At 36.8% G+C, this 26,687-nt stretch overlaps 3 protein-coding genes across 10 annotated transcripts in view; 1 reads left to right on the forward strand and 2 right to left on the reverse strand.

Annotated features, from left to right (window-relative positions):
- Nucleotides 1–968: 968 nt before the first annotated feature.
- Nucleotides 969–17,599, reverse strand: trpm5 (transient receptor potential cation channel, subfamily M, member 5). 5 transcript variants are annotated; one of them, XM_058781625.1, is made up of 27 exons: nucleotides 16,916–17,596; nucleotides 14,952–15,019; nucleotides 14,720–14,870; nucleotides 14,433–14,613; nucleotides 14,184–14,350; nucleotides 13,257–13,434; nucleotides 13,094–13,158; nucleotides 12,815–13,000; nucleotides 12,619–12,715; nucleotides 12,362–12,480; nucleotides 11,916–12,245; nucleotides 11,696–11,839; nucleotides 10,354–10,477; nucleotides 9,258–9,403; nucleotides 9,063–9,175; nucleotides 8,875–8,973; nucleotides 8,691–8,777; nucleotides 8,516–8,600; nucleotides 6,817–6,935; nucleotides 6,604–6,736; nucleotides 6,328–6,502; nucleotides 5,319–5,487; nucleotides 2,366–2,544; nucleotides 1,675–1,807; nucleotides 1,452–1,529; nucleotides 1,278–1,363; nucleotides 973–1,112 (listed from the first exon to the last, which is right to left on the reverse strand). In XM_058781625.1, the coding sequence occupies exons 1-27, from the start codon at nucleotides 16,940–16,942 to the stop codon at nucleotides 1,003–1,005; spliced, it is 3,549 nt and encodes a 1,182-aa protein (XP_058637608.1). In that variant the 5' UTR covers nucleotides 16,943–17,596; the 3' UTR covers nucleotides 973–1,002. The 5 variants fall into 5 exon arrangements, with proteins under 5 accessions (XP_058637607.1, XP_058637608.1, XP_058637606.1 ...); XM_058781623.1 differs by having other exon boundaries at nucleotides 8,516–8,777; nucleotides 16,916–16,998; nucleotides 17,088–17,595; XM_058781622.1 differs by having other exon boundaries at nucleotides 8,516–8,777; nucleotides 16,916–17,595.
- A 1,490-nt stretch (nucleotides 17,600–19,089) lies between these two features.
- On the forward strand, nucleotides 19,090–20,775 carry cdkn1ca (cyclin dependent kinase inhibitor 1Ca). Its single transcript, XM_058781631.1, has 3 exons — nucleotides 19,090–19,907; nucleotides 20,015–20,132; nucleotides 20,364–20,775. The coding sequence occupies exons 1-2, from the start codon at nucleotides 19,373–19,375 to the stop codon at nucleotides 20,128–20,130; spliced, it is 651 nt and encodes a 216-aa protein (XP_058637614.1). The 5' UTR covers nucleotides 19,090–19,372; the 3' UTR covers nucleotides 20,131–20,132; nucleotides 20,364–20,775.
- Nucleotides 20,776–24,472: 3,697 nt separating this feature from the next.
- Nucleotides 24,473–26,687, reverse strand: part of kcnq1.1 (potassium voltage-gated channel, KQT-like subfamily, member 1.1) — a 36,089-nt gene continuing 33,874 nt past the window's right edge. For all 4 annotated transcript variants that reach the window (XM_058781872.1, XM_058781871.1, XM_058781873.1 and 1 more), the window contains one exon: nucleotides 24,473–25,578. In XM_058781872.1, coding sequence (XP_058637855.1) covers nucleotides 25,363–25,578 — 216 coding nt within the window. In that variant the 3' untranslated portion in view covers nucleotides 24,473–25,362. The remainder of the gene's footprint in view (nucleotides 25,579–26,687) is intronic.

Genomic DNA, 26,687 nt, shown 5'->3' on the forward strand with positions numbered 1-26,687 from the left:
TGTTCAGGTGTTTGGGGGCAACATATATATATATATTTAATAAATTAATATTTTTACTCAGCAAGGATGCATTGATCAAAATACTTTTACATTGTTACAAAAACAATTTAAATCAGCATTTTTCTTTTGAACTTTTTATTCTTTAAGAAGCCTGAAAAAAGTCTATCATAGTTTCCACAAAAAAACAGCACGATAATGATAATGTTTCTGAAGGATTATGTAACTAATGTCTGCTGAAAATTCAGCTTTGCTGTCACAGGAAGAAATTACATTTAAAATACACTAGTCAACATTTTAAGTGGATCAAAGCTGTTTCCAACTTTGATGTACTTTTTTGATCCACTTCAAATGTTGACTACTGTATATTAAAACAGAAAACAACTATTTTAAATTGTAACAATATTTTACAATATTGCTGTTTTTACTGTATTTTTTCATCAAATAAATGCAGCCTTGGTGAGCACAAGAGACTTTCAAAAACAATCTTACCGTTCACAAACTTTTGAATGGTAGTGTACTTATATTTATTAACTGTAAAAGCCTATTGAAACGAGGAAGTAAAGGACATTGTAGCATTCATACAATGCCTTACAATGGTAATTCAATCGACAAAGTTCATTTTACTGATACAGTCTGGCCAGGATGTGATAGAAAGTCAAAAAGAAAATCAATATTGTTCCAACTACAAAATAATAATAATAATAATAATAATAACAACACAATTTCAATTAACTAAAGTGCATTAATAAATTATAAAATTTAAAAAAAAAATTAAAATGATATTTTTATTGTATAGACAATTTGTGTAAAGATAATTATAATTTAGTGCTATTTAGCTGCAAAAATGTAATGCACAAAGTCAAAGAAATAACTTAAAATCAGAATATCTGCATAGTGTGTCTCTCGTTTTGTGGCCTGGAGTCTCAATTACAATAACCTATACTAAACTACTATTATTCTATTTCCAGTTAAATAAAACAAATGCATAATAACGTGGCCAGATCACTGATCAATGTAAGGCAGTTTCTTGTCAGCACCATATCCTGAATGTCCCGATGGCTGCTGTCGCTTGGCTTCCTGTGGATGTAGATTTCTGGAGCTGGCAATGGACCCTGAAAAACGCAGATAGTGTAGTGTTACCTTAGGAGGACAAAACCTCTGTCTGACACAATGGAAAGAAGAAACTGAGTAAGAGAGAGAACAAATGAGACACAGAGAGAAGGAAGTCAGAAGAAGAGACAATAGGGAGAGCAACATAATAGTAAAGAAAGCCTCACGTGGGGCTTTAGGTGCGTCTCTGTCACACTTCAGAGTACTTTTGTGGAAACACTCCGCAATCCAAGACAACACCTCTCCACAATACCTCACCTACAGATGAAGTTTCATTTTCAGTAAAGTCATGAACTTAAATGACACATCTCAACACATTCAGTCAGCAGCTACTCCTTCACCTCACCTCAGTCTCCACTGTTGCCATGCGCTTTTCTTGATCCTTAAAACCCCCAACCATCCTCAGCAAACTCTGCACCCTATGAAGTGTTACACGCAAAAAATAAGTAGATTAAAATGGTTATGCATACACTCATTCGGCATAGATTTGCTGTAACACACCCACCTGTAGCCTAAATCTCAATATAAGAAAATGGGTTAATAACACATCTGAGTGTAACTCACTTAGAGGAAGTGTATCTGAGTCTCTCTGCACTGCTCTCCTTGTGCTCATGCTCCAGTTTAGCCAGGTAGTTCTCCTTCTGCACCGTCTCCCATGTCATCAGCTTCTGGTCCAGTCCCGCCGATAGTTCCTTCTCTAACCATGACAAGAAAAGAGGAACAAACGTTTAACCACAGTTTCTTTAAATAATTTCTTTGCTTTGTTTTTCTGACGTGTTCCATCATGTCATGTGTACTTTTCTTGGTCATTTTCGATATTTCTTGTAACTTGCCTCAAAAAGAAAGTTACAAAATGGGTATTCATTATGAATTATCAGAATAATCTGTACAGGAAGCACACACACACACACACACACACACACACAGTCTGGTATATGTGGTTTACGGGGACTCTCCATAGGCGTAATGGTTTTTATACTGTACAAACTGTATGTGCTATTGTCCTACACCAACCCTACACCTAAACCTACCCCTTACAGGAAACTTTGTGCATTTTTAGATTTTCCAAAAAAACACCATTTAGTATGTTTTTTTTTAAGCCTTTTGGTTTACGGGGACATAGGCAGTGTCCTCATAAACCACCTTCACGTTGTAGTACCCATGTTATTATACAGATTTGTGTCCTCATAAACCATATATACCAGTTCACACACACACACACACACACACACACACAGTGTGAAGATCTACTTACCCAGCAGATCCTGCTTGTTTTCTGTAGTTTTGACGAGGCTGAGGAGAGCTTGAGAGATGTGGCTGATGATGATGAAGGGTGGAGCTAATGCCGGACGGCTGTGGTATTCAACAATCAGGTTATAACGCTGAAACTTCCAGAAGATGTCTGCATTCTCCTGCACCACCTGGAAGGTGTAGCTGTGAAAAGAGTTTTATGGCATTTAAAGTAAAAAATTATATATATATATATATATATATATATATATATATATATATATATATATATATATATTATGTTCATGAAACATGCAGATGGTTGCTCTGAGCAGAACAAATATCAGATGAAGTGAGTCGTACTGTTTTTATCCACTTTTAACTTAAATATTTGGTATGTCCACCTTTTGATTCTTTGATTAATAAAAAGTAAAAAAATAAAAAAAAATAAAAAAGCACAGCATTTATTTAAAATATAACTTTTCTAACAATATACATTGAAAAGCTTGAGGTCAGTATTTATTTATTTATTTATTTTTAAAGAAATTAGTTTTCATTCAGAAAAAATTTGCTAAATTGATTGAAACAGTGATAGTAAATATTGATATTGTTAGAAAACATCTCTATTTTGAATAAATGTTGTTCTTTTTCATTTTTTATTTATCAATGAACCCCAAAAAAGTATCACGGGTTCCAAAAAAATAAAAAAATAAAAACAAAATAAATAATTTAAAAAAAAAAAGCACAGCTGTTTCCAATATTGATAATAAATCAGCATATTAGAATGATTTCTGAAGGATCATGCACTGAAGACTGGAGTAATGATGCTGAAAATTCAGCTTTGAATCACAGAAATAAATGCTATTTTAAAGTACTATATATTAAAATAGATAAACATTCTTTTAAATTGTAATAATATTTCACAATATTACAGTTTTTTCTGTTTTTTTGATCAAATAAATGCAGGCTTGATGAGCATAAGAAACTTTCATAATGCTGCATAATTATCAAAAATAGTAACATGATAAAGTCCTTTCACGTCACCATTTCACCAGCCTACACTTCACATAATAGGCCTGTAGGTGGCACTTGGGCTTCATTAACTACGATAGTTTCATGAAATAGGAAACGGTGCATCATAAATGTAGGTTAAGTGAATTGTTTTTGTTTTATTGACTACAATATTATTGCTATTTGTCTGAGAGGGGCACTTGTGTGTGTGTGTACTGTATATATACAAACACACAGTGGCGGCCAAAATTATTAGAACACTTGACATATTTAAGAGGTTTCAGTTGTTTGAATTGGCCATTACAATACCCATAAAACGAACTATTGCCGGAACTACCTGCGATGGAAGGACTCTGCTGGAACATTGAAAACAAGCACGTGCAGAAGGGGGGGTTTTGGGGCTCAAGCCCCTGCCCTTTTTCAAAATTATTCAAAAGTACCCCTCTCAGACAAATAGCAATGATACTGTAGTTAATAAAAATGGGAAAATTCCTGTTTATTTTATCTGTCAATCTGAGGCGTTGCTATGGGTTGCGTGACTGATTCCAGTCTGTTCAGAAACCGAGGCTCTCGAGCCATAATGGTTCTTTCAGTGAGTGGGTCGACGGAAGGAAAAAAAAAATAAACCAAAAAATATTTTAAACTTTTTTTTCATAAATAATAAAAGCTAGTGTGTCAATTTAATTAAAAATGTTATATATTTTAGAATATTACATAATTCATCAATGCCCGTTTGTCATGTAGCCTATAATACACCAACCAATCATGATCTGGCTCAAGTTCAGATTTCATTGGACAATATGTGAAGTGGAGCGATTATTTTCCGTTCTTATTCATAAATCGGTTGAAAATGACACGGGACAGACGAGCTTGTGGAGCAATCTGGATCTGCGGTTTGTCTCATTTTATAAATCAAAACATCTCTGGGAAAATGGATGCTAAATGACTACAAAAGCACTGCACAAAACCGTGCAGCGCCAAAAGTCGCAATAATGGTAATCAGTATTCAATTCACTTAACCTACATTTATGATGCACCGTTTCCTATTTCATGAAACTATCGTAGTTAATGAAGCCCAAGTGCCACCTACAGGCCTATTATGTGAAGTGTAGGCTGGTAAAATGGTGACATGAAAGGACTTTATCATGTTACTATTTTTGTTGGTAATGCGCCATAAGTGTCTTATGCTCATCAAGCCTGCATTTATTTGATCAAAAAACAGAAAAAAAGTGTAATATTGTGAAATATTATTACAATTTAAAAGAATGTTTATCTTATTTTAATATACCTTAAAATAGCATTTATTTCTGTGATTCAAAGCTGAATTTTCAGCATCATTACTCCAGTCTTATATTGGAAACAGCTGTGCTGCTTTTTTTAACTAATTAATTAATTTTATTTTTTTTTTTTTTTGGAACCCGTGATTGGGTTCATTGATAAATAAAAAAATAAAAAGAACAGAATTTATTAAAAATAGAGATGTTTTCTAACAATATCAATCTTTACTATCACTGTTTCTGTCAATTTAGCAAATTTTTGCTGAATAATTTCTTTCAAAAAAAATAAAAAATAAAAAATAAATCAGAATGATAATAAATCAGAATTGCATAAAATGTATTTTAAAGTTTATTAAATATTTGATCAAATAAATGCAGACTTGATGACCATAAGTGACTACTTGCAAAAATATAAAATAGTAATGTATCCAAACTTTTGACCTATATATATATATATATATATATATATATATATATATATATATATATATATTTTAACATTGCCCTATTTTACATTTGAGCCCCTGCCCCTGAGGAACTCTCTGCACGTCCCTGCACACACACACACACACACAACCTAAACATGACTCTTTACTGGAAAAGTGCAAATACATTGGAAAATGTACTTTACTTCTCTGCAATGAAAAATTTTCATAACATAGATTATCATAATATTAGCCAGACTCTGACCTGAACATGGCAATAAGAAGGTTAAGCAGCAGCACATTTGTGACCAGCAAATAGATGACGAGCAGCAGAATGACCAGCCAGTTGGCGTAGACGTTTGGACAGGGTGGCAGAGTGCCTGAGATGATCTCCTGCACATCAGTAGTGCAGTTATCATCTGGCATTTTTGCCGCTGTGAAGATACATGGACAAATACAGTCAAGAATAAACTGCAATAGCTCCACCTAGTGTTCAAGTCTAATAACTTAATCGCGAACAGATACTGACAAATGATCTGACAAAAAAAAAAAAAAAACTTGAGAATCTAGGTCAAATCTGAATCTAGGTCAAATAACTCTGTGTGTGTGTGTGTGTGTGTGTGTGAGAGAAATATTGCCTAGGCAACTAAGTGAAATAAGTTTAAGCTGAAATTACTAAAGTTAAATTTAAATAATGTTACTAAAACATAAAACAATCAAAATAATAAAAAGTAAAAGTAACTAAACTTAAAACATAAAATATAAACTAATATTAAAATTAAATAGAACAGAAAAAATAAAATAAAAGATCATTCAAAATATTAATAATTAGTGTAATATTATATATAATTATTTATACAGTCAAACCAAAAATTATTGAGACACCAGATATAATTTTTGATATTTATTTTACTAGTGGGTGCAGGGCAAGTAAGGATAGCAAAATAAAGTAAACTGTGACATATTATACCCAAAAATTCTTCATACAGTGGACTACCTAATTGTGTACTTAAATTTAACAGCTGACAGCTGTGCAACCTAATTCATTACATACCTTTCTATCAAAGTTATCTGACATTATCAAGATGAATTTTTTCTGACAAAGTTTAACTCTTGTTTAAGTTCTTGTCATATTTTATTACCATTTTCTAAACTATAGCGAATAAACTGATAATGTGAGAAATGTTGAAGGTGTCTGAATACATTTTGGTTTGACTGTATATTATATAACAGTGAGCTACAATGTGCTCTATGCAAGAATAATGACAGTGTACCATCTATTTCCTCCAGAGGAATCTGTCCAAATATATGGAGGTATGGGCGGTACAGTGCCCTGCGGAAGACCCAGTCGATGCGCGGGTCATTGGGGTGCAGAAGGGCTTGTGTCGTCACTCCATACGCTATCAGCCACACGCTCAGGAAGAACAAGAAAAAGAACACATCTTTGATCTGTGAAACAATTTAAAAACATAATGAATGTTTTGGAGGTTAAATGGATGTTTCTTCAGACTATGATTTTTCATTTGAAATGAGATGATGTCAGGTTTCACCATTCTCTCCACAATGATGATTTTAGGCCCAAGCTGCTTATGGATGGCAAAAATGTGAATGAGTCTTAAGGTGAAAACCATGAAGTCCAAAGCAAGAACAGTGCGGCCAGCCTCATACGTGCTTGTGGCCATCCTTGAGAAAACAAAGGATTCATATTAAGAGCATTTTTACTTTAATGCGACTCATACAACAGCACTACGTGCTCATAATACCTGCATGACAATCCCACCACGAAGAGAGAGATGGCCACCATGTCACATTTGTTCCAGTTATCCTCCACATATAGCTTCATCTTCTTGAAAATACTCATGTCTTCATCCGTGAAGAAACTCTGTGGATCAGAGAGTGTTAAAAATGATCGCATACACTGAATACCACTATAACTGCACTGTGGACTTCAGGAGGATAACCAACTAATTTCCCCCCAGTAACATCGAGAAGATCTCAAAAAAGAATTTGCTGATTGAAATGCTCAATGTTATTCCTCCACAAGCCTTGATCAACCTGTTCTGTACCTCTGTCATTGAATCTGTCCTCACCTCATCCGTAACTGTCTGGTATTGCATTTTTATTTTCATCACACATGAAGCCACACCTTTGCACATTATAGGCACCCAGCAGAAAGGATTACTGGCAAACATCTACCCGAGCCATCTAATGAGCTGAAGTCCAGGAAATGGGCAGGTGAGATCATAAATGAGTGTTTAAACCCTGGTCAGCACATATTTAAATCTCTACCCTCAAAGAAGCATTTCAGACCTATCAAAACAATAATTAAAACAGTATCTTCACCTATGACGACACTCTTATAAACAACTTCCCTGAACTGGATTTGTTTCTTAACCCTTCTCCCATTTTTGCTGGCACTGTTTGTTCAGCTGCTTGAGCACACTGGCCACTTCACTGCTAAACTGCATTTGTACCTGTTATTTCGGATGAACCCTACACTCCACCCTGCATGTGTGTTAATGACTTGTATTGTATTGTGTATTGTATATTGTTTGTATTTTCCTGCACTGTATTGTACTACATTATATATGACATGTTGCATTGTACTGTATTGTATGATCGATTGGTTGTGCTCTGTTGCATTGTATTTTTTACTGTATCTCTGCGATGTACTTTTCTGTTGTGTTTAAAGTATTAGACTTCTGAAAGGCAATTTCAATATATTTAAACATTTATAAACATTTTCTGTATGAGGACTTAAAGTACAGATTATTCATCAGAGTATAACATGTCGATGGTTAACTCATACTAGAAAATGAAATTAATTAATATTAAAATTATTTTATGTGAACTTAATTTCAATTTAAATCTACCTCCTAAATTCAAACTACAGTTATGCACCTTATTCGCTACTTCAATACAAATCAAAATAGAATTCATAAGGAATTTTGTGCAACCCTGTGTGTGTTTCAGCCACACTACATCAGTGTTATTTTAGTGTTATTTATATGTTATTACAGTAGAAATTAATATTTTAAATTATTATTTTAATATTTTCAGTTTTCATTTTAATTTTGTTATTTATATTATATTTCTATGTATCTTAACTTTTTCTGATTTAGTTTTAGTAATTTTAGTACTAAACTTATTTTGAAATTAAATTTATTTTTATTTCACTTCTAATTTTAATTTACATTTTTCATCATTTCATCATCGTTTTATTTCAATTAATTATTTTTTTTTTTAAGTTTTCGTCTTACATTAACAATAATAACACTGCATTACATATTCTAAAGAATCCTAAAATTAGAAATCAGCATTTAAAGTTTACTTATAATTTTGGATAAATACAATGACATATCTACCATATCTCTGCTCAAAGTCATTTCAGCAGAGAACCATAAGAGATTTTCAACATACAAACACAATTTTAAACAATAGATCATTGGCATTCAGTCTTACCTGACGGATTTCCTCCAACACCAGGGTAAAGACCCAGAAGTAGAGGATAATTTCAGCTGCAGACGGGCCATGTGGCGGTGGGGGCCTGAAGTCCAAAAGGAGCACGTAACTGAACAGAATGAGGAAGGCAAAGTACATGATGACATTCCCCATGAACACAGTGACTGGAGCGCACCAGAAACGATTCCACTTCTGCAGCATCACATAAATGAAAGTTGCATTGCAACTCTGCGCTGCAGAATCACCGCCACCTTCAGCAGCACTAAGAAATGAAAAAAGAAAAGAAAACCGAGGTCTTCAAAAAGATCTTTCAACTTCACTGTAGTTTTTGTCTATTGCAGTATGAAACAGAGGCATACACTGGCTCCTCGTCTGTGAGTAACAAGGCCTGCTCTGTTTCCAAACTGTCCAGCTCGTCAAACGGCTCCCCTTCACCTTTGCTCACTTTTTCCTCTGCACTGTGACAAATACACACATATTGATGCACAATGAATCAAAAATCAGTTTAAATGTCACACATGGAATTAATCACGACAAATATCCCTACTTCAACTTGACGAGGTTGGTCCAAACGAGAGGAGGCATGAAGAACGTGAGCACGAGTCTAGAGATGGAAGTGTCGGTCCTCATGGCTCCCCACCAGACTTGGGTCAGCAGGGCCTGTGCAAGAGCTTCCAGGTTGATCATGGGGATATGGTTGGTTGGTGGCATGATAATGTAAGAATTAGACATAAGCTGTTACCTGGACACCATCATGAGCAAAAAAGCATTTGGCATCTGCCAAAGTGGCGAGATTCAGGACCGTTGCTTTGCTCCAGCAGCATGTTTTCCTCACCAGGAGTGAATAGGCTCTGTCTTCACTGTTTGAATAACACTCACTGAACAGATCTGTAAGAACAGTGCAGGCATCAGGACTGACAGTTCTGGTAGTTGCACTTAATATAGGCTTAATGAAACATTTCATCCAGAAATGAACATTTTGTGTCATTTGCTCAACCTAACGCTGTTCTTAATTTTGAATTAAATGGATAGTTCACCCAAAACTGAAAATTCAGTAATCATTTACTCACCTTCATGTCATTTCAAACCTGTACGATTTTCTTCCTTATGTGAAACATAAAAGAAGATATTTTGAAAAATGTCTCTGGCTTTTTTCCTCTACAGTGGAAGTCAATGGTCACCATCATTCTTCAAAATCTTCTTTTATGTTCTGCAGCCGTAAAGAAGTCATACATGTATGGAACAACATAAGGGTGAGTAAATGATGACAGGATTTTCATTTTGGGTGAGCTATTCCTGATTCTGTTCCTCAGACAAAACTGAAGGCTTGGAATACTGCTTTTTGTAGGAAGTACTTTTACAATTTTTGGTGCATTCGGAAATACTTTCCAAAATATTATTGTACTGAAATGGGACAATGTTTAATAAACCATAAGAACATTTTCTACTTTGTTTTACTTTTTTTAACAACAGATTTAGGCCCCTTTGGGCATTTTTAAAGGAAGTTAGCACCATATTTGACCCTGGTATAAACTACAGTGTCAAAGGTTTACAATAAAAAAATAACTGTGACTGTGGCAGGATTATTATGACACGTAGTTAAAAATGACCCTGAGTTCACAGTTTTAAGAGTGAAAAACCATCCATGTCAGTATATCGCCAAAGTCTTTTATTCAGTATATCACTAACACTTTTATTGTAATTTAAAAAAAAGCTTCCTTGTACCTTAATACTGGATTAGTTAGTTCCCTATCAAGTGGTTTGACAAAAAATGTACTCAACAAAGATTAAATGTTTGAATGACTGTGTTCTCTGCTTGGTGGTGGTGTGATTCTCACCCATAGCAAACTGCTCATATTTGGCATTCTTCATACTGCGAGCGGTCTCTGCTTCAGTAGCCAGATGGGCCATCTCCTTCATTATCTTACAGCCCACCAGAGCAGCTGCCACGGCCTCCGGGCCCTAAAGAACACAAACAGCTATTAAAGATGAATGTACAGTAATGCATTGAACAAGTTAGGGTGACTGTACGTCCTTCCTTTCCTGGATATGTCCTGGACGGGATTTCTAAACTTCCTAAAATGTCTGGGTTTTGGTGCTTTGTTTCCTATTGACATGCTCTCTACAGTCCTCATACTTTATATTTAGACATATTTGCATTGGTTTGACCATTCTCTGTAGAACGGTCAATGTTCTAACTATCCACGATTGGTTGATTACAATGCCTGCACGCTATTGGTCAAATTACTTTTCAGTCATTTCCTACAGTAAGTATAAAAACAGTAGATTGATGTCAAAACCAAGAGGACTAATTCACCATGGGTTACCTTAAAGGGACAGTTCACCCAAAAATGAAAATTTTGTCATTAATTACTCACCCTCATGTTGTTCCCAACCCGTAAGACCTTCGTTCATCTTCAGAACACAAATTAAGATATTTTTATTAAATCCAAGAGCTTTCTGACCCTGCATAGACAGCAACGCAACTACCATGTTCAAGGTCCAGAAAGGTGTAAGAACATTGTTAAAATAGTCCATGTGACATCAGTGGTTCCACCTTAATTTTATGAAGCTACAAGAATACTTTTTGTGCGCAAAGAAAACAAAAAATATGGATTTTTCAACAATTCTTCCCTTCTGTAATTTTTGGGTGAACTATCCCTTTAATTTAAGAATTTTAAAAAAGAACAAAAATTCTATTATTGAGCAAAATAAGGTCTGTGGTAAACATAACTTGACAATACTTGGGTGTTTTGCAGCAGCATTCTATTGGAAAACAAAGCCAAAACCAGGACATTTTAAGCAATTTAGAAATCCTGTCCGAAACATGCTCTGGAAGGAAGAGGATATATGATCACCCTAAATACTTTGCATACAGCACAAATAAGCAAGAATTGTGAACCACAAAAATGCAAAAACAAAAACAGTAAATTCATTCAGTATTTATTCTCAGCCTGTCAGCACTTTTGTTCATGCAAATTGCTCTTTGTTCACCCACCCTTATGAAGTTTGATCTGTGAACCCTACTAAGGTCATCTGTGATACTCAACAGCAAATGACTGGCAATCAATGGGACTTAGGTACTAACTTCTGTTAAGGTCTAAAGAACGAATTGTGAACATGTAAATGGACTTAGTTTATGAAAATGAGCTCATCGCTCATATCGGTTTATTGACTCACCATTGCCCAGAAGTAGTTTGCCATTTCCTGCCTATTTTGCAGGATAGCCCAGAGGAAGAGGTCTCTCCAAGGGTGATCACAGCGACGGTCCATGTCTGGGAGGTTTTTCTGGCTGTGGAAAAGCCGGCCTTTCCCCATTCTCTCCTGCAGCAGATAACATTTTATAGCAGGACAGTAGCATGGTGGGTTACGTCTAAGTGCGTGTTAAAGGCCCACTCACCGCTGGAAGTTTTTGGTAGAAACCCCTACAGGTATCATCAAGAAAGTCTTTGAGGACTTTGGAGACCTCATGAAAGGTGAAACGAGGCCTGCGGTCACCAGGTTCAGTGTGAGGGTGTCCTGACATCCGTTTGCTAGCCAAATGAACCTGATGCTTTTTCAGGAGCAGGGTGTGAAGGAGGTTTTTTTCAGAAACCGAGCAGTAGAGTTCCTGAAGACGGCCATAAGTTAGGAATTCATTTATGTTCACGCCGTTATCCACAAACAAACGCACAAAGTCAGGCTTGTCATTTATCAATGCCTCCATCATCACCTCCTCCAGGTCCTGAGCCTAAAAGAGTATAAAGAAATATTGTGTATGAGAATCCAAAAGACCAAAAGCCAAAAAGTAGTGAAAAATTAAACACAGCTAACAAACCAATATTGTTTTAAAAGTTTAATTCTCACACTCCATGCCACATCTCCACTGAAGATCTCACTTTTAGCAATGTCCACCCTATTCCAGGCCACAGCCAGTTTCAGCTCATCCAGGAAGTCCTGTGCTTCCTGACTTTGACTCTTACAAGCTGAGCCCAGACAAGAACATTTATGAACTCACTGACATTATTATGCAGAAATATATCATTCCTACAAACATTCCAATAGAGAAAAATATGATTCCCCCATATGTTTCCTGGAGTTAGTATAAAATCACGGTTACGCACCTTTAACCAGTGCTTTGAGAATTACTGTGTCCAGTTCTGAGTCCTGCTCTGGGTCATGAACTGTCAGCAGGTGACCGTGGTCCAGTATTCTCTGGATCTAAGGGACAAAAACAGATCTGAGTGCCTAAAACAGCATGATCCATCCTTGCATTAAAACATAATGTCTAACTATCTTGAAACAAAGATTGTCCTTTACCAGTTTGACCCAGGAAGGGACTTCAGAGCTGTGTAGGCCATTGGTAAAGGTGTTTATCAACAGCTCTTGGACCATGTCAACATCCCAGCATCCTCTGTCCATCAGGGTCACTAAAATATCAGCGACTCCTCCTGAGCCAGCTAAAATCAGCCAGGGTATTGAATTCTGAATATTCTTGTACATTTTCTGTAAGAAGGGATTGAAAGTGGATATTACCATCATGCTATAACAAAACACTTCATTAGATATATTTAAAAAATAAAAAATGTTAAGAGTGACCTGTAATATCCTTGGCTCTCCATGAACCAGAAGACATAAGACAGGGATTTCTATACTGCCTGTGCCTGTTAGAATAATGAATTCCTTTGAAAATATATGCACGAGAAGATAAAACTTTGCTAAATTTACGGAGATATTTGGAAAAACATGCATCTCAACTCACCCCCATATCCTGTGCGCTGCAGAGAGATGTGTTTGAGCATCTTGACTCTCATCTCTCCAGTGGATCCAGGTCTCTGTGGGTCCTCGTCCACCAGAATGAAATGAGAATGATTGCAGTCCAAAGTGTACACTGCACCGTGGGGAAGATCCTCAGATGGGTACGTTGCTGGATGATCAGGCTAAACAAAAATAGCAAATTATAAATTTTTTTTTGTTTGTTTTTTTTAAACATTGTTCATTTGATTAAAGTTTGTGCACATAAATATTATTAATGAAGTTATAGAGTGGGATCACAATTTTGCAGGCCAAACCGGAAGTTAGCATCACCCTGATTTTATAGGATAGGATTTTTCCACTGGCTTTTGGATTAATACAGAAAATAATTCTGAAGCCTACATACAATCTCCCGAAGTAAAAAGCTAAAGTTAGGCTTTAAACAAACTACACAACATTTGCATGACTTGAACATCATCGCCTCTAAGCTCATTCAGTCTTACAAGTTTGAGTTAGAATAGTTTGAAAGACTGCAAGTATAAACACAATGAGGCTGTAAAAGCATAGAAAATGTCGCCTTCAGCCTCTGTAGTCCCATTTAGACACTTAAACCGCCCTTTTTAAGACATGTAAAAGTTAAAAACAACACAAGTGAGGTATTACTAATATATTTTATGTTATAGAATAAATCGTGGAAATATCTTGAGCATGGGTAAACCACAAAATAAAAATAAGATGGAAACTAAGTGCAGAAATTCTAACTTGTTTCTGGGTCTTAGGACTCATTTCTGCAGCACTCTCTTGTGTAACGAAAAGTCCACATGCTTTTTTCATGCAACTGAATCATGTAATTGTAACATAAATCACATAATTATGACATCAAAATGTATCATTTGAGAAGACCTTTCTATTCATGTCAGCAGGTCGTCCTCACCCTTGCAGCCAGCAGAAGATCTCTGTTCTGAATCATGTTCCAGGGAGCAATTCCAATGGCCACCACTCGCACCTTAGGGGAAGTGCTCGCTAGCGAATGGTCCCTTACAGCCTGTCCCAGGTTCTTGGTGATGCCAAAACGCAAACCACTGGTGAGGATCCATGCCCCTGTGTGGATCAAGGGTCATAGGTCTGTAACAGTCAAAAAGAGATTATGATTTTTGTTTTTAATGAACAGTAAATTACCCACCTGTGCTCTGTGCTGCCTTCACAAGGCCTTTCCTAAGTGTGTCCCTCAGCCAGGGCTTCATCTGAGCAACTTCATCCCCTCCCATTAGTGCCACCACCAGATGAGGAGGGGCCAGACCCCACTGCTTAGTCAACATCTGGTAGATTTCAGCTGGATCTGTGGAGCTGGTTATCCTGACAAACTGTACTGACAAATAAAGTCTGTGATTAATGTGCACAAGCTTGGACTCTTTAGTGGTGAATTTGAGTTACAATGAAAAGATTCTGTAAATATCTGTCCTTATATACCTTGCCCCTGGTCCGACTGACTCCAACAAAATCAATATCTCCCAAACGTCCGGCCGTCCATTGGGGTTTATCAAATCTCTCATTGGCCTTCTCGCCCATTTGAATAACAGACTCTGTAAGTTGGGTGTAACACCGACATCCTGGTATTGAACTGCAAATAGTGACACAAAAGGTCAAGAATTTTGAATGGTGTGAAGTATTTAGTGGTAATAAGTGGTGCAACTAGTCTCACCCGTGTTCTTGGGACTCAATCAAGAGTTCCCCACATCGCAGACACCTCCTGCCCTGCCGTAACACCTCCTACAGACAGAATTAAACTGCATTTGCATCACAGACCAGTCAGGTGCAGCCACAGGAGCTGCTGATTTGTTCAGCGAGGCACTTCGGGTAGTTGGAAATGTTTATGTAAAGCAGAAGCAATTTTCATTTTCATTCTTTACACCCATGCAAACATGCCCTCCCTTCTGGTAAAGGCTGAGCCACACATGAAGTGAAAAACTGATGTTCTTTTTACCAACCTGAGGTAAAGTTAGAGTCAGAAAGCAAAAAAATAGCAAGCAAGCAGAAAGAAAGAAAGAAAGAAAGAAAGGGTCACACTTTATATTAGGTGGCCTATATGTACTTATTGTGTTCATATTGTATTGCAAAACACATTTGCTGCTATTGAGGTGGGATATGGGTAAGGTTAGGGACAGGTTTGGTGGTATGGGTAGGTTTAAGGTGTAAGGGATGGGTCAATTACAGAAATTAATTACAGATGTAATTACATATATGTATTTTTAAAAATATAAGTACAATGTAAAAACATGTATGTACACAATAAGTGCATTGTATCAAATGATTAATTTAAATGTAAGTACATAATAGTTAAGTCCACCTAATATAATTTGGGACCAAAGAAAGAAAGAAAGAACGAACCAGTTCAAGTTTGAACAAGAAAAAATGAAAAGACACTAGATTGCAGCTGCATGGCATTTGAATATGGAAATATGCATTAACACAATAAATCAGCCATGTAAACTATATTGTCATTATAAACTTTGATAGCAGACATAATTGATCTCCCACAGAAGTTGTCTATGCAATTAACAACTAAAGCTTATTTGCATCCTGGTCAACAAGTGAATATGAAGTCAGTTCCCTCATGTGGTTGAAGAGGCACGGACAGAAACAGCCATAGTAAAAGCAGTCAGGAACAGAAGCGTAATGCTATTAAAACATTTCAGGCAGTTCACAGCATGTGATTGATGTAATCAGATTTGAATGAGCTTGATTAATCTCTTTTCAATCAATTTATTCCAAATGCTATCAGGTCCAGGTATAGCTTTCACCGTGCGTGCTTCATGCCAGCCATTTTAAACTTCCTTTCAAAACTTCCAGTTTCCAAATGGTTGCCATTAATTTCATTGTTTTTAAGCAGGAGACACAATATGGTTTGATCAGTTAACATGCAATTGCTCCCAATCTGCATTCATTGTGAGTTTCTCATTGAATGTTTATGAAAAACGTGAATAAATAATAATTGATTCCTTAAGGGAGGATGTGATTATTGAAAAGTACCAATGACATCTATGCAAACATGACTGATGTGTGTGGGTGTGCAGGAGCTGCCTATGATTTGACTAGGGGATGAGTTGGGGTGTATGAGAAAAGAAAATGCCATAGACACTGCAGCACACAATCACAATCATTTGCATTAAAAGTCACACACAGACATTAGATCCATGAGGAAACAGATCTTTAGCAATGACACTTTATCAATGAATTGTTTTTATTATTATTAATTTTTTTTTCTACAGTCATTTTATCTCTTCATAGATTTTTTTCTTTTTTTTAAAAAAGAAAATATATTTTCTTCAGTGTCCAACTCTGTACTTGAACAAAAGTCAAGACATTAAAAAACACAATAAAACTAGAGGGTTTGTCCTGAAACCAGTACCTTGAAATTTCAGAAACATCTAAGGCTGTAGAGGTATGTGAACAATAATTTGAAATGCTAAGCTTCACATATATATCATAGTATTACTATTATTCACAAAATGCTAAATTAAAATATTTTCTATATTAATGTGGCTGCATCTTTACATATTTTGCTGTGAATGTCTTTTTCAGAAACTTTTCAGCAATTTATAAACAACTCCACAGAAATGATCTGGAATCTCATGCCATGTTTTTTTGCTAAAAGAGCTGACTTACCAGAGGAGTATCCTGATGCCCCAGCATATCTGGATGTTGGCTTTGCTCTTGGATCCTCTAGGCCACTACAAGCTTGGGCAGCTCTAGAGTGTCACCAGGAAGTCAATCGGAGGGTTTATGATGACAAAACCACTCCCTAACCAACCGCTGCTACCTACATTCAACCACTTACCTGCCTGCCTCCACCATAAGCATTCCTTACAGTAATACAGCAACAGGAAAATAGTTTCAAAATAGGCGATTTATTTAATTTACATGCTTACTATTAGTTTTTCCCTCATTAGCTTTAGACATTTGAAATGTTTGAAACTTTGAAGTTTTTAAGACTGCTTAAAACACGTGGAGGTCTTTTTATAAATGTTGCTAACTTGTTAAAAACAACTTTTTTAACACACGAAAGCTTCTTAAACTTTTCAGAATTCTTAGATTTGGAAAAAACAGAATTCAAAAGACTGTTGTAACTACAATTAAAGAAAGACACCACAGGAGAATATAGGCAAAATAAATAATAACTAATATACGCCATACCTCCCCAGCTGATCAATCACAGTATATAAAGACAGTTGATTTGTATTACAAGTTTTCTGAAATGTTATGTTTAAATATGCAAATGAATCATTATGCATAAATGTCCAGAACAGATATCTGAGCACTGGATGAAATCAGGTTCAACATTCTTGTTTGTTTTTGATTAGAGTTTCCAAATGGAAATTTGGATATATCTTTTTCTTTTTTTACATAGCCTATAATTCCATTTAAAAATGTAACTGAAATCCACAGATGCAAATAGATAAAATGTCATTAAATAAACACTTAAATGTCTAATATTTTTTTCTACTAGTCTGAAAGTTATAGAAATTAATTTTGTCATCAGCTGAGGACGAGTGTGCCTGACTGCCGTTGCGCGATTTAGCCACTAGGCGTCAGCAACTCCTAAATTACAGCACGAAGGCGAAGAGGATGTCGAAGTCGTCCTTAAAATGTGTGTAAATCTACCACAACCTCTGTCTAAAACATTTAAAACAAAAAAAGCTGCCTCGTGAGTCAGTATACGGTAACAGGAAGGCATCGTCGAGATGCCTTGAAAGCTGGTCTGAATAAAATCAGGTTACTTCAGAGATGTGCTATCACTACTATGCTGACTAACTACGCAGCAGGCCATATCAAGTATGTAAAAACTAAATTTCATATATTCAGGATGAGCTAGGCCTAATTATTTAAGAAACAATCGTTATCTGTTAAGTAGCTAATAAGTTAAAATATTAAACGTGAAATATATAAATGTATAAGTATATGAATGTGCGTTGCTAGCCTCACTCAGAGCGAACTTGGCCGATGTGCAGCGATATTAACATTGTTGTTATGTTAACCGTATCCTAGGAAACTTAGCGCACATATACAATTTATTTAACTCTTAATTAGCATGTTTTATTTGGGTGGGCAGCTGTAGCTGGTGTTACTTTCGAGTTAGGCCTTTACGCAGAGTAATTTGTTCCTTATCGTAAAGCTAATCTCGTCCGCTCAAGATCGAGGCTGCGCGCGCAGCGCGGCCATCTCGAGACGGCGCCGGTCGATTGAGCTTCGCGCGCCTTTGGTTGACGCACCGCGCAGGCGTCAGAAGTGTTTCCACTGGATTTGGATTCAACGTTTAGATTTGTATGTCATTTCGATTTCGATATCATATTTATGTTTTATACTTACATTCACCGCTTATTTCATAATTTATACTGGAGGCGTAAATCTGAGGTGTGGCATTTGAAAACAAAAATATTTGTTCGAAATAAATGTAGTATTTACATGCAGTTGGAAATACTGCTTAAACTGAGCCAGCACGAGTAGGGCTACACACTATAAGAACAGGAAGACATTGTTGTTAATGAAGATAAATACTGACTAAACCTAACCCGAATATTGTAAATATTTAAATATTTTTATAATGAATTTCACATAACCTAGTAACTTAATATAGCCTAATTTTTAATGATGTAACATATATGTTGCATTAATTTTCATTAGGCTACATTTATTATTGTGTATTCTTACTATAATTATAATAAATATTATAATTATGTTTATTATTTTAAATAAACAGAGACCTAGGCTACTTTATTGTTTACCTTTATTAACGAAATAATTTACTTTATAACAAATAACACTTTGGCAGGAATAAATCTGTTTATAATATTAGGCCTATAACATTTCTTCTTCTTCTTCTTTCTTTCAAAACAATTACTTATTTCATGGTATTCATGCATGGACCGGTATTCAAACTGAGGGGGAAGGTGCCTTTGCTGATGCTGGTGGGGGGTTTATTGCACAGGGCGTGGTGTCCGTGTAGCCAATCGGAGGCCTTTTCTCGTACAAACACTGGCCTTTAACCACCGGCACAGATATAAACAGACTAGAGACAACAAGAACCAAACAAACGTCGGCGTACGGCATTGACTTTTAGGCATCATGGCAAACGTGGACGTATCAAGCAATCTGGAGCGTCATGTTGCACGGAGGACCTTTCCTCTTCTCGCGCGCACAAAGGTTTGCCGTAACCTTTTCGGACCCGTGGATCACGAGGAGCTGCACGGTGAAATGAAACGACAACTCCAGGAGATCTCCGAGCGAGACCAGAGCCGGTGGAATTTTAACTTTGAGACCAACTCGCCTTTGCCTGGAGATTACGAGTGGGAGGCGATTTCAGAGGACACTGTGCCGTTTTTCTACAAGGATAAAGTGCAAAGTCCGAGAGCTCGCGCCGCGGCGTCTGTTAGTGCAACAGGAGACGCGTCCAGCGCTGTTGACTGCGGGTCACATGGGGCTTCCAGGGGTCCGCTAGTCCAAGAATCCGCGGACGTCCCGAGTCGAGCCAACGAAATCAACCAGGAGAACCTCTCTGGTGCACTCAACTCAAGCCCAGCTCGTTCTTCAGTCCTCAGAAACAGGCGGAAGAGGTCACTCATCCCAGAGACCCCCAGAAACAGCACGCCACAAATTACAGGTAAATGCCTTCAAACTGTAAATGAAAACAATGGAAACTCTCTCTCGATATTTAATGTGAAATGCGAGCAAACATGTCTAACAGTTTCTAATATTGATTTCCACCAGACTTCTTCCCGAAAAGAAAAAGGACCGTGCTGGAGTCCAAGCAGGATGAACGTAGCTCGCTTCAAGCCGGCACATCCACCAGCACTGAAGTAACGCCACGCAAAACTATAAGATGATGGTGCGTATCAGCTCCGTGTGTGTCTAACCGTACATCAAGGCAATACTGTTACGATTTTAATCTTTATAATTATTATTTTTTATTAGTCTAATACTAATTGTAGCCAGTTTGTAAGTGATTGGCGACAACGAACTCACTTAATTCAGCTTTATTTAAATGCCGGTACTCTATGTAAAGCTGTTGTTTAGCTGCTGAACAAACGCTAATTTTGTCGTTTTCTTTGCTTTTCAGATGTTTGCACTCCATGCATCAGTCCACCTGTGTTTATCTGCAGAGCGGATGAAAGAAAACAAGGGGACGAAACTTTCTCTCTCTCTCAACTCATGTAGCAATAATGGCTCCGCCAACAGAGACTTTGTTGCAGTGTTACAAATGTCTAAACGGTGCAATTTTATATTTTGCTTTTTGTTTTAACTGTGTAGAGGGCTAGGCCACACTGCTCTAAATAGACTGGAGCGATACCTGTTTGATTTATTTTTTAAATATACTAACTTATTTTATTTATGTTCATAATAGTTGGTCCCTCTTTATTATTTACAGCTATTGTTATTGTTTTTTATTATTTCGGCCATATTTTATGTTGTATTTTATTTAAGTTTTTGTTTGCAACAACATGCAAGAATGTTTCTGAGCCGTGTTTGTTAAAATATATTCTGTAGCTCACGCTGTACCTTTGAATCAAAGTGTAAATTAAATTATATTTTTGATAACCTGGTCGTATTCATGTGTGTTGCTGTGAAAGTCATGTATACTGTTCAAATACATAATTGCGGATCATGGGATGTGGGTAAACGGGCAGAAAAAAAAAGATTGCCCTTCACTTTTGAGGCGTCAACATTTTGCCCGTGACAAAAAAAAAAAAAAGAGAGTAAAGTTTGGCCTCTAAACAGGAGGGACTCAGCTGTTCCGCCCTCAGTGTTTGTGGGGAGGGATATGCGGGCAGCTGCGTGCTATAGGGAGGATTTAAATGCCATTTTCTTTCCATAATGAAGGAGGCAGGTGCCCTTGGAACCCCGCTTTGTCCACATAAGACCTTCATTTTCAGCACCCTCTCAGCTATCCCGCTAATGAAACACTTACCAAGACTTGAACAAAATGGGCTCCTTCTATTTACACGCCAACCACCTGCCTCCCCTCCCCCTTACCTACACACTATCTGTGAATAACATTTACTATAGATACCACCACACGCCAGATCTTTATAATGTCATTGAGACGGGAGAAAAGCTAAAAGGAAAAAAGAAAGAGAACAAAAACGATAGACAAAACAGTGACCAAAACGAAATATAATGGTGAGCAAAAGAGGTAAACCACAACCAAAATAATAAAGCTAGAATTTTTAGTTAGCTACTCCATCCAGCTAGATTTTTTTTTGTTTTGTTTGTTTTTTTTTTTTTTTTGTGACTGATTCGTTTAATTTGACCATAGACTATTTCGAGTAGGCTATCACGCTTCTACTTAAATGCATATTTCTCATTGATTATGCCAAAGTCTTGCATCTCAAAAAAAGGCAACAACAATCGACGTAAAAATTAAAATAATATCAACGTTATGAACAGCTACGTTTGTAATTAGAGTAATATTCTTTAAAACTTTGATAATAAACTTGGAAAGGAACGATAAAGCAGGCAGCATTCACAATAGGAAAATGGTTGAGCTTATTCTTTGGATTTTACACGAAATCAAGAACCTTTTGGGATTTTGAGAAATCAATTTTTATCAAATAAATCTTCTGGAATATGCTCATCAACGAATTGTACACATTACCCCGATTTGTTTGCGTCGTTCACGTTTGGTATAGGTGAAGAGTGCCAGTGTTTCGCCAGATATAGCCTTTCTCTAAAGAAGTTTCCCATTTCCATGACCATCTGGCACCAAAAAAGGCGAAATGGAACAAAGGCCGCTAAAGGCGTAAGGCGAAGCGAGTGCCATCGCATTCACCTGCAAATGAGGCTTTGTGCTCTCATAGAAGCACTCGGTGCTCACAAATCCTGTTTGCTTTTGTTTCTAGTCCGTATCTAGTCGTGTGCGAGAAAACAGAGATAGCCTACTCCAGTCCGTCATGCCAGCGACTGGCCGTCATTCAAGTGAAGAAACGAATAACGTTTAGAGACGTGAAACGCAATTGCAGAAAGATCATTTGGGGAACAGTTTAAATAAACGTGTACTTTGAATGTAAACGTAATTAATTAGAATAGTAATACAATAAATCTTAATAAGTTTATTACGTATTTTGTTGCACTCTGACCAAAATACCCTAAATAGGCCTTGAATTACAATTGCTGTAGCCCTAGGCTACTATAGGAACAGGTGTATGTGCGTTTTGTTGGCCTATAGAGGTTCATGCAATAGTAAGCTTTATGATCAAGAAGTAAAATAATTCTATTTACCTGAACGAATTTTTATCTCTGGCTTGTTAAAATATTAGCCTATGTTCGCGAAAGCTGCACGTAAGCCTAATACATAGACTACGCGCAAATAGGCTATTATTACACCACCGTGCTTCATAATTATTAATGAAAAACGAGGATTTTAATAAACGTAATTGTTACTTGTAATGCGAGGAATCCCTCAGGGTTTATCTGGACCTCATTATTTGAGCTTTTACACTAAAATCATTATGTCCAGATTGACAGGGTTTCCAATATGTTCCGTTATAGCTCAGCTGGGTTTCCTGACCAGATGGATTACCTCCTCAGGCTCATGGGACCTCGACTTTTATCAGCAAATCCCACAGAGACACGTTCATTCAGCCCGTGCAGTCTGTGCATCATTAAACGAAGTTAAGAGTTCAATTCGAATCCTTTTATTCGGACAAAAAAAATCATTTAAATCGAGCTCGTTTATTTGACTAAAAACCAACACGAAATATTGTACAATGGTGTAAAGGAAAACTTCTGAATTCAAAATACTGCATTAGTAAGCTGCACTAAACTACAAAATATGATCAAGTAATTGAAATAAATAAGTTAAATAATTATAGCCTACAAAGACAGGTGTTTTATCAGTCTTTTTCTTACCATTTTTATCCAAAAACTACAGTGAATTTTTTTTTTCAATTCCAGTTCACTTAAAGAAAACAAATAATATAATAAAAAAAGATAAGTCATATTTAACAATTCATGTTTGCCCTCAGTTGCTATCCATTTATTTTACTTTCTGTAACAGGGATATCACTTTCCCAATATTGCAACCCTTTTTTGACACAAACATCTGCAATTTGCAGCAAAACCATCAAACCATTCATCTCTGTGTTGTAGCCCTCTCTATTTCAGAGCTGCTTCTCTTTCACTAATAAAACCCATAAAACTAGCGGAGGCACTGGCAAGCTGTGTCTTCAAGGCTGGATACACCTCTATGGGTTCACTAGCTTGAATTAATGGCATTTGGTCCCAAAGTTTGCTCAGCGGTCCCAGAGACAGTGACAGCAGTACGTCCTTTTAAACGAATAACAAAGGCTTATCATTTATCTGGCGGCATATGGGCCAGACCCCCTCTGTAGCAGGCCTGCTCTCTGTGGTGTCTGCCAATACTGTTGTCCTGTTGATTCCATTGTTGACATAGTTGTCCTGCCATGAGGAGGTATAGACTAAAGCGTAGCAGGCACTTGTTTTATTCCTCGTCCCGTTTGGGACCATTTTTTTTTTTCTTCCATTTTTAAGCCAGATATGGTATATCTGGTTTGGTTTTATTGACTTGAGATTAAGTCAGCACAAATGGCTAAAGAGGAAGCTGACATCCTGGTTTGCTATACTTCAGCTTTCCTGAAATGTAATCCTAAGCCTTCAAGAACGGTAGCGAGATGATAAAGACAAAATTGTCATGCTTTTCAGGAATGCGTATGTGACGGAATGTCTGATTTGTTGCACATATTACAGGTGACAATGGTCCATACGAGAAGCTGTGTGCGAACAAAGGCAGAGTGGACAGCCGTGTTCCTGCCCAGGATAAGGTCAGAGGGTGCGCATGTAGTCATCCCCATAGCAACAAAGCCCCTCACCCCTGAGAGCAAATGCATTGTCATAAGATCAGAGGTCACGGTGCTCCCCATATGGTCGTGTGCTGCATAAGTCATTGATCTGTCGGGATGCTCTAAAGGAATTCTGAAAGTGTCACTGAAAGACTTTTAGAAAAAAGACAACAACTGCTACTGAATGCCATAAATGCCTCCACACCAGCATAAATAGCACCATTCTGGTCTGATGGCGAAGGAAAAGAGCGGGAAGCCGGACTGCCCACACACTTGTGTTTGAATAGCTAAGACATTTGACCTCATGGAAACATTTCAAATTAAAACACTGCAAACATGAGAAAGAAAAAACAAGATGTTTATTCAGGATAGAACTTTTGTCAATGTTGCGTTTTTGACACAGCACTTCATAAAAATCACAGTTTGGATTTTACTGGAGAATTCAATCAGTAGTGTTTGTAGGATACAGTATTTGTTTTTTTACAATAACTAGTACATTCATATTGGTGAATAAACATACAAACATGATTGAGAGGACAGAGCTAAGTTTTTATGCTGCTAAAATTTGTGTGCCTCTAAATGTTTATTAGTGATTCATAAACAAGAGCAGAGAGCACATATTTTGTTCCTGACAACAGAAATCATTTAAAAACATTCAGAAATTCATAACCCTCCAAAATAAGGTCACAATGTTCACATTTGTATTCCAAAAAAATAAAGGTTCTTTAATGGCATCTATAGTTCCATGAAGAATCTTTAGAATCCATGGAAACTTTACACAGCACAAAAACTTCTATATAGTTCAAAAAGTTATAATATTTTTCACACTAAGAAAATGGTTCTTTTAAGAACTGTTGACTGAAAGGTTCTTTTGGGAACCCACTGGTTCTTCTATGGCATCACAGCAAAACCCCTTTTAGGACCTTTATTTTTAAGAGTGTGGAGCAGAAGTAGTCAAACCACTCACAAAAAGTATGGAAAAACCTTTTTTCTTTAATAAGAAAATAACTGAATAAACAATATCAAAAACTCAAAATCATACTTAAACAATGGTATTCTAAAAATACGTATAAACGTCTCGTTGCTTCAAAAGAAATTCAGCTGTCTGAAGAAATATAAAGATGAACAGGATTAGTCAGACAAAACGATATCTTAAACTCAGCTGATGCTGAACCTGAGCCAAACCTGATCTTGTATATTAATTCTGGCTGAAACTGACTCAGTATCAGGCACTCTGTGGTTTAGTGCTGCTTTAGCGACTCAGCTGTCCTCATGAATAACAGTTGGTGCGGACAGTTGCTCAGAGCTGGTCAGGCTGTCCTGTCTGCTCGGCACTGACAGGCTGAAGGTGGCTGATTGGCGGTGGAAGCTGCTACGCAGTTCCTTCCCTCTGGCCAGATCTCCTCGTCTCTCCCTCGCCAACATGAGGTTGAGAGATTCTGCGATGCTGTTCAGTGTCCTGTCCATGTGTGTGATCTGTGGGGAAACGAGTGTGTGGCCTCAGCACATCTTTCAAAACAGTGTCTAAAATAACATCGTCACAGCGTCTGTGTAAATAACGTCATAAACAGGAGTCAAACTGTCAATACTAGCTGTAAAACACCAGCGACCGATAAAAGATCCCATCTGTATAAATAGACTAGAAAAGGCAATAATTCCATTCTTTTGTATGTTGTAAATGGGATTAAAGTTTGATCAATTAGGTGATGATGAATAGGCAAAACCTGAATAGATTAGGCCACACTAATTTGTTAAAAGTGAATTGAGGGGAAACTATTATCTAGTCAGTACTAAAGTTTTTTTCAAATTGAAATACAGGGCCATTTTGGTGATACCATCAGATATTTTCATAAACTATTTTGAAACATGCACTAAAAAAAAATAAAATGAAAGAACGACAAGTAACACTGATTTAAATGTGATATTTTGAAGTAAAAAGATTGAAAATAGTATTTTGCACTGTGGTAATCTTTGTTTTATTTATAATTTCAAAAAATATATTTTTTTAGAGTGTCTAAGAGCAGTTTATGTTACTGTGCATGAAAAACAACATACATCAATACCAGTGGGGATTCTTGTTAAATATTTAAAGGGATTCGTGTTTGAGAGGAAGAAAACTGTCAGAGAAATACTTGTTATTCTTCATTTTACAGTTGGGGAGCCAAATGTCTTGAGGTTCTTTCCCTTGGGTTGAGGCTAAGTGACGTGTGGAGCCAGTGCTGTCTACACCCCATTAGAAATAACCAGACGAGTGTCTCCGTGCTGAACCACAGTTTACACAATGATAGTGGCACCACAGTCACATACAAACACATGCACACATGCACAAACACAACCCACCATACAGAGTGCGGCAGGAGATTCGAGCATGTAAACATATACAGCCGTTCCCCATATAGACATGAATGCAAACATGCACACTGCTAACCACAGAGAAAAACAAGATCTTGAGTCGAAGCTTAAAAGGACAATTCATCAAAAAATATAAATTCTGTCATCATTTATTCACACTCACATACAAGTTTATCATAATACTATAAAAGATCACATTTACTATTTCGCCCCTATAAACCATAGAACTATTC

This window comes from Onychostoma macrolepis, chromosome 07 (assembly GCF_012432095.1).
Source record: "Onychostoma macrolepis isolate SWU-2019 chromosome 07, ASM1243209v1, whole genome shotgun sequence".
Lineage (NCBI taxonomy): Eukaryota > Metazoa > Chordata > Actinopteri > Cypriniformes > Cyprinidae > Onychostoma > Onychostoma macrolepis.

Excerpts from the sequence above, each read along its gene's own strand:
- trpm5 (XM_058781623.1), bottom strand. The coding sequence starts at position 16,942 with ATGCTGGGGCATCAGGATACTCCTCTG. Across the intron at positions 14,614-14,719 it reads TCAGTCGGACCAGGGGCAAG|TTTGTCAGGATAACCAGCTC; the intron begins GTATATAAGGAC and ends TTGTCAGTACAG. Across the intron at positions 6,936-8,515 it reads TGTTGGAGGAAATCCGTCAG|AGTTTCTTCACGGATGAAGA; the intron begins GTAAGACTGAAT and ends TCTGATCCACAG.
- cdkn1ca (XM_058781631.1), top strand. The coding sequence starts at position 19,373 with ATGGCAAACGTGGACGTATCAAGCAATCTGGAGCGTCATGTTGCACGG. Across the intron at positions 19,908-20,014 it reads CAGCACGCCACAAATTACAG|ACTTCTTCCCGAAAAGAAAA; the intron begins GTAAATGCCTTC and ends GATTTCCACCAG.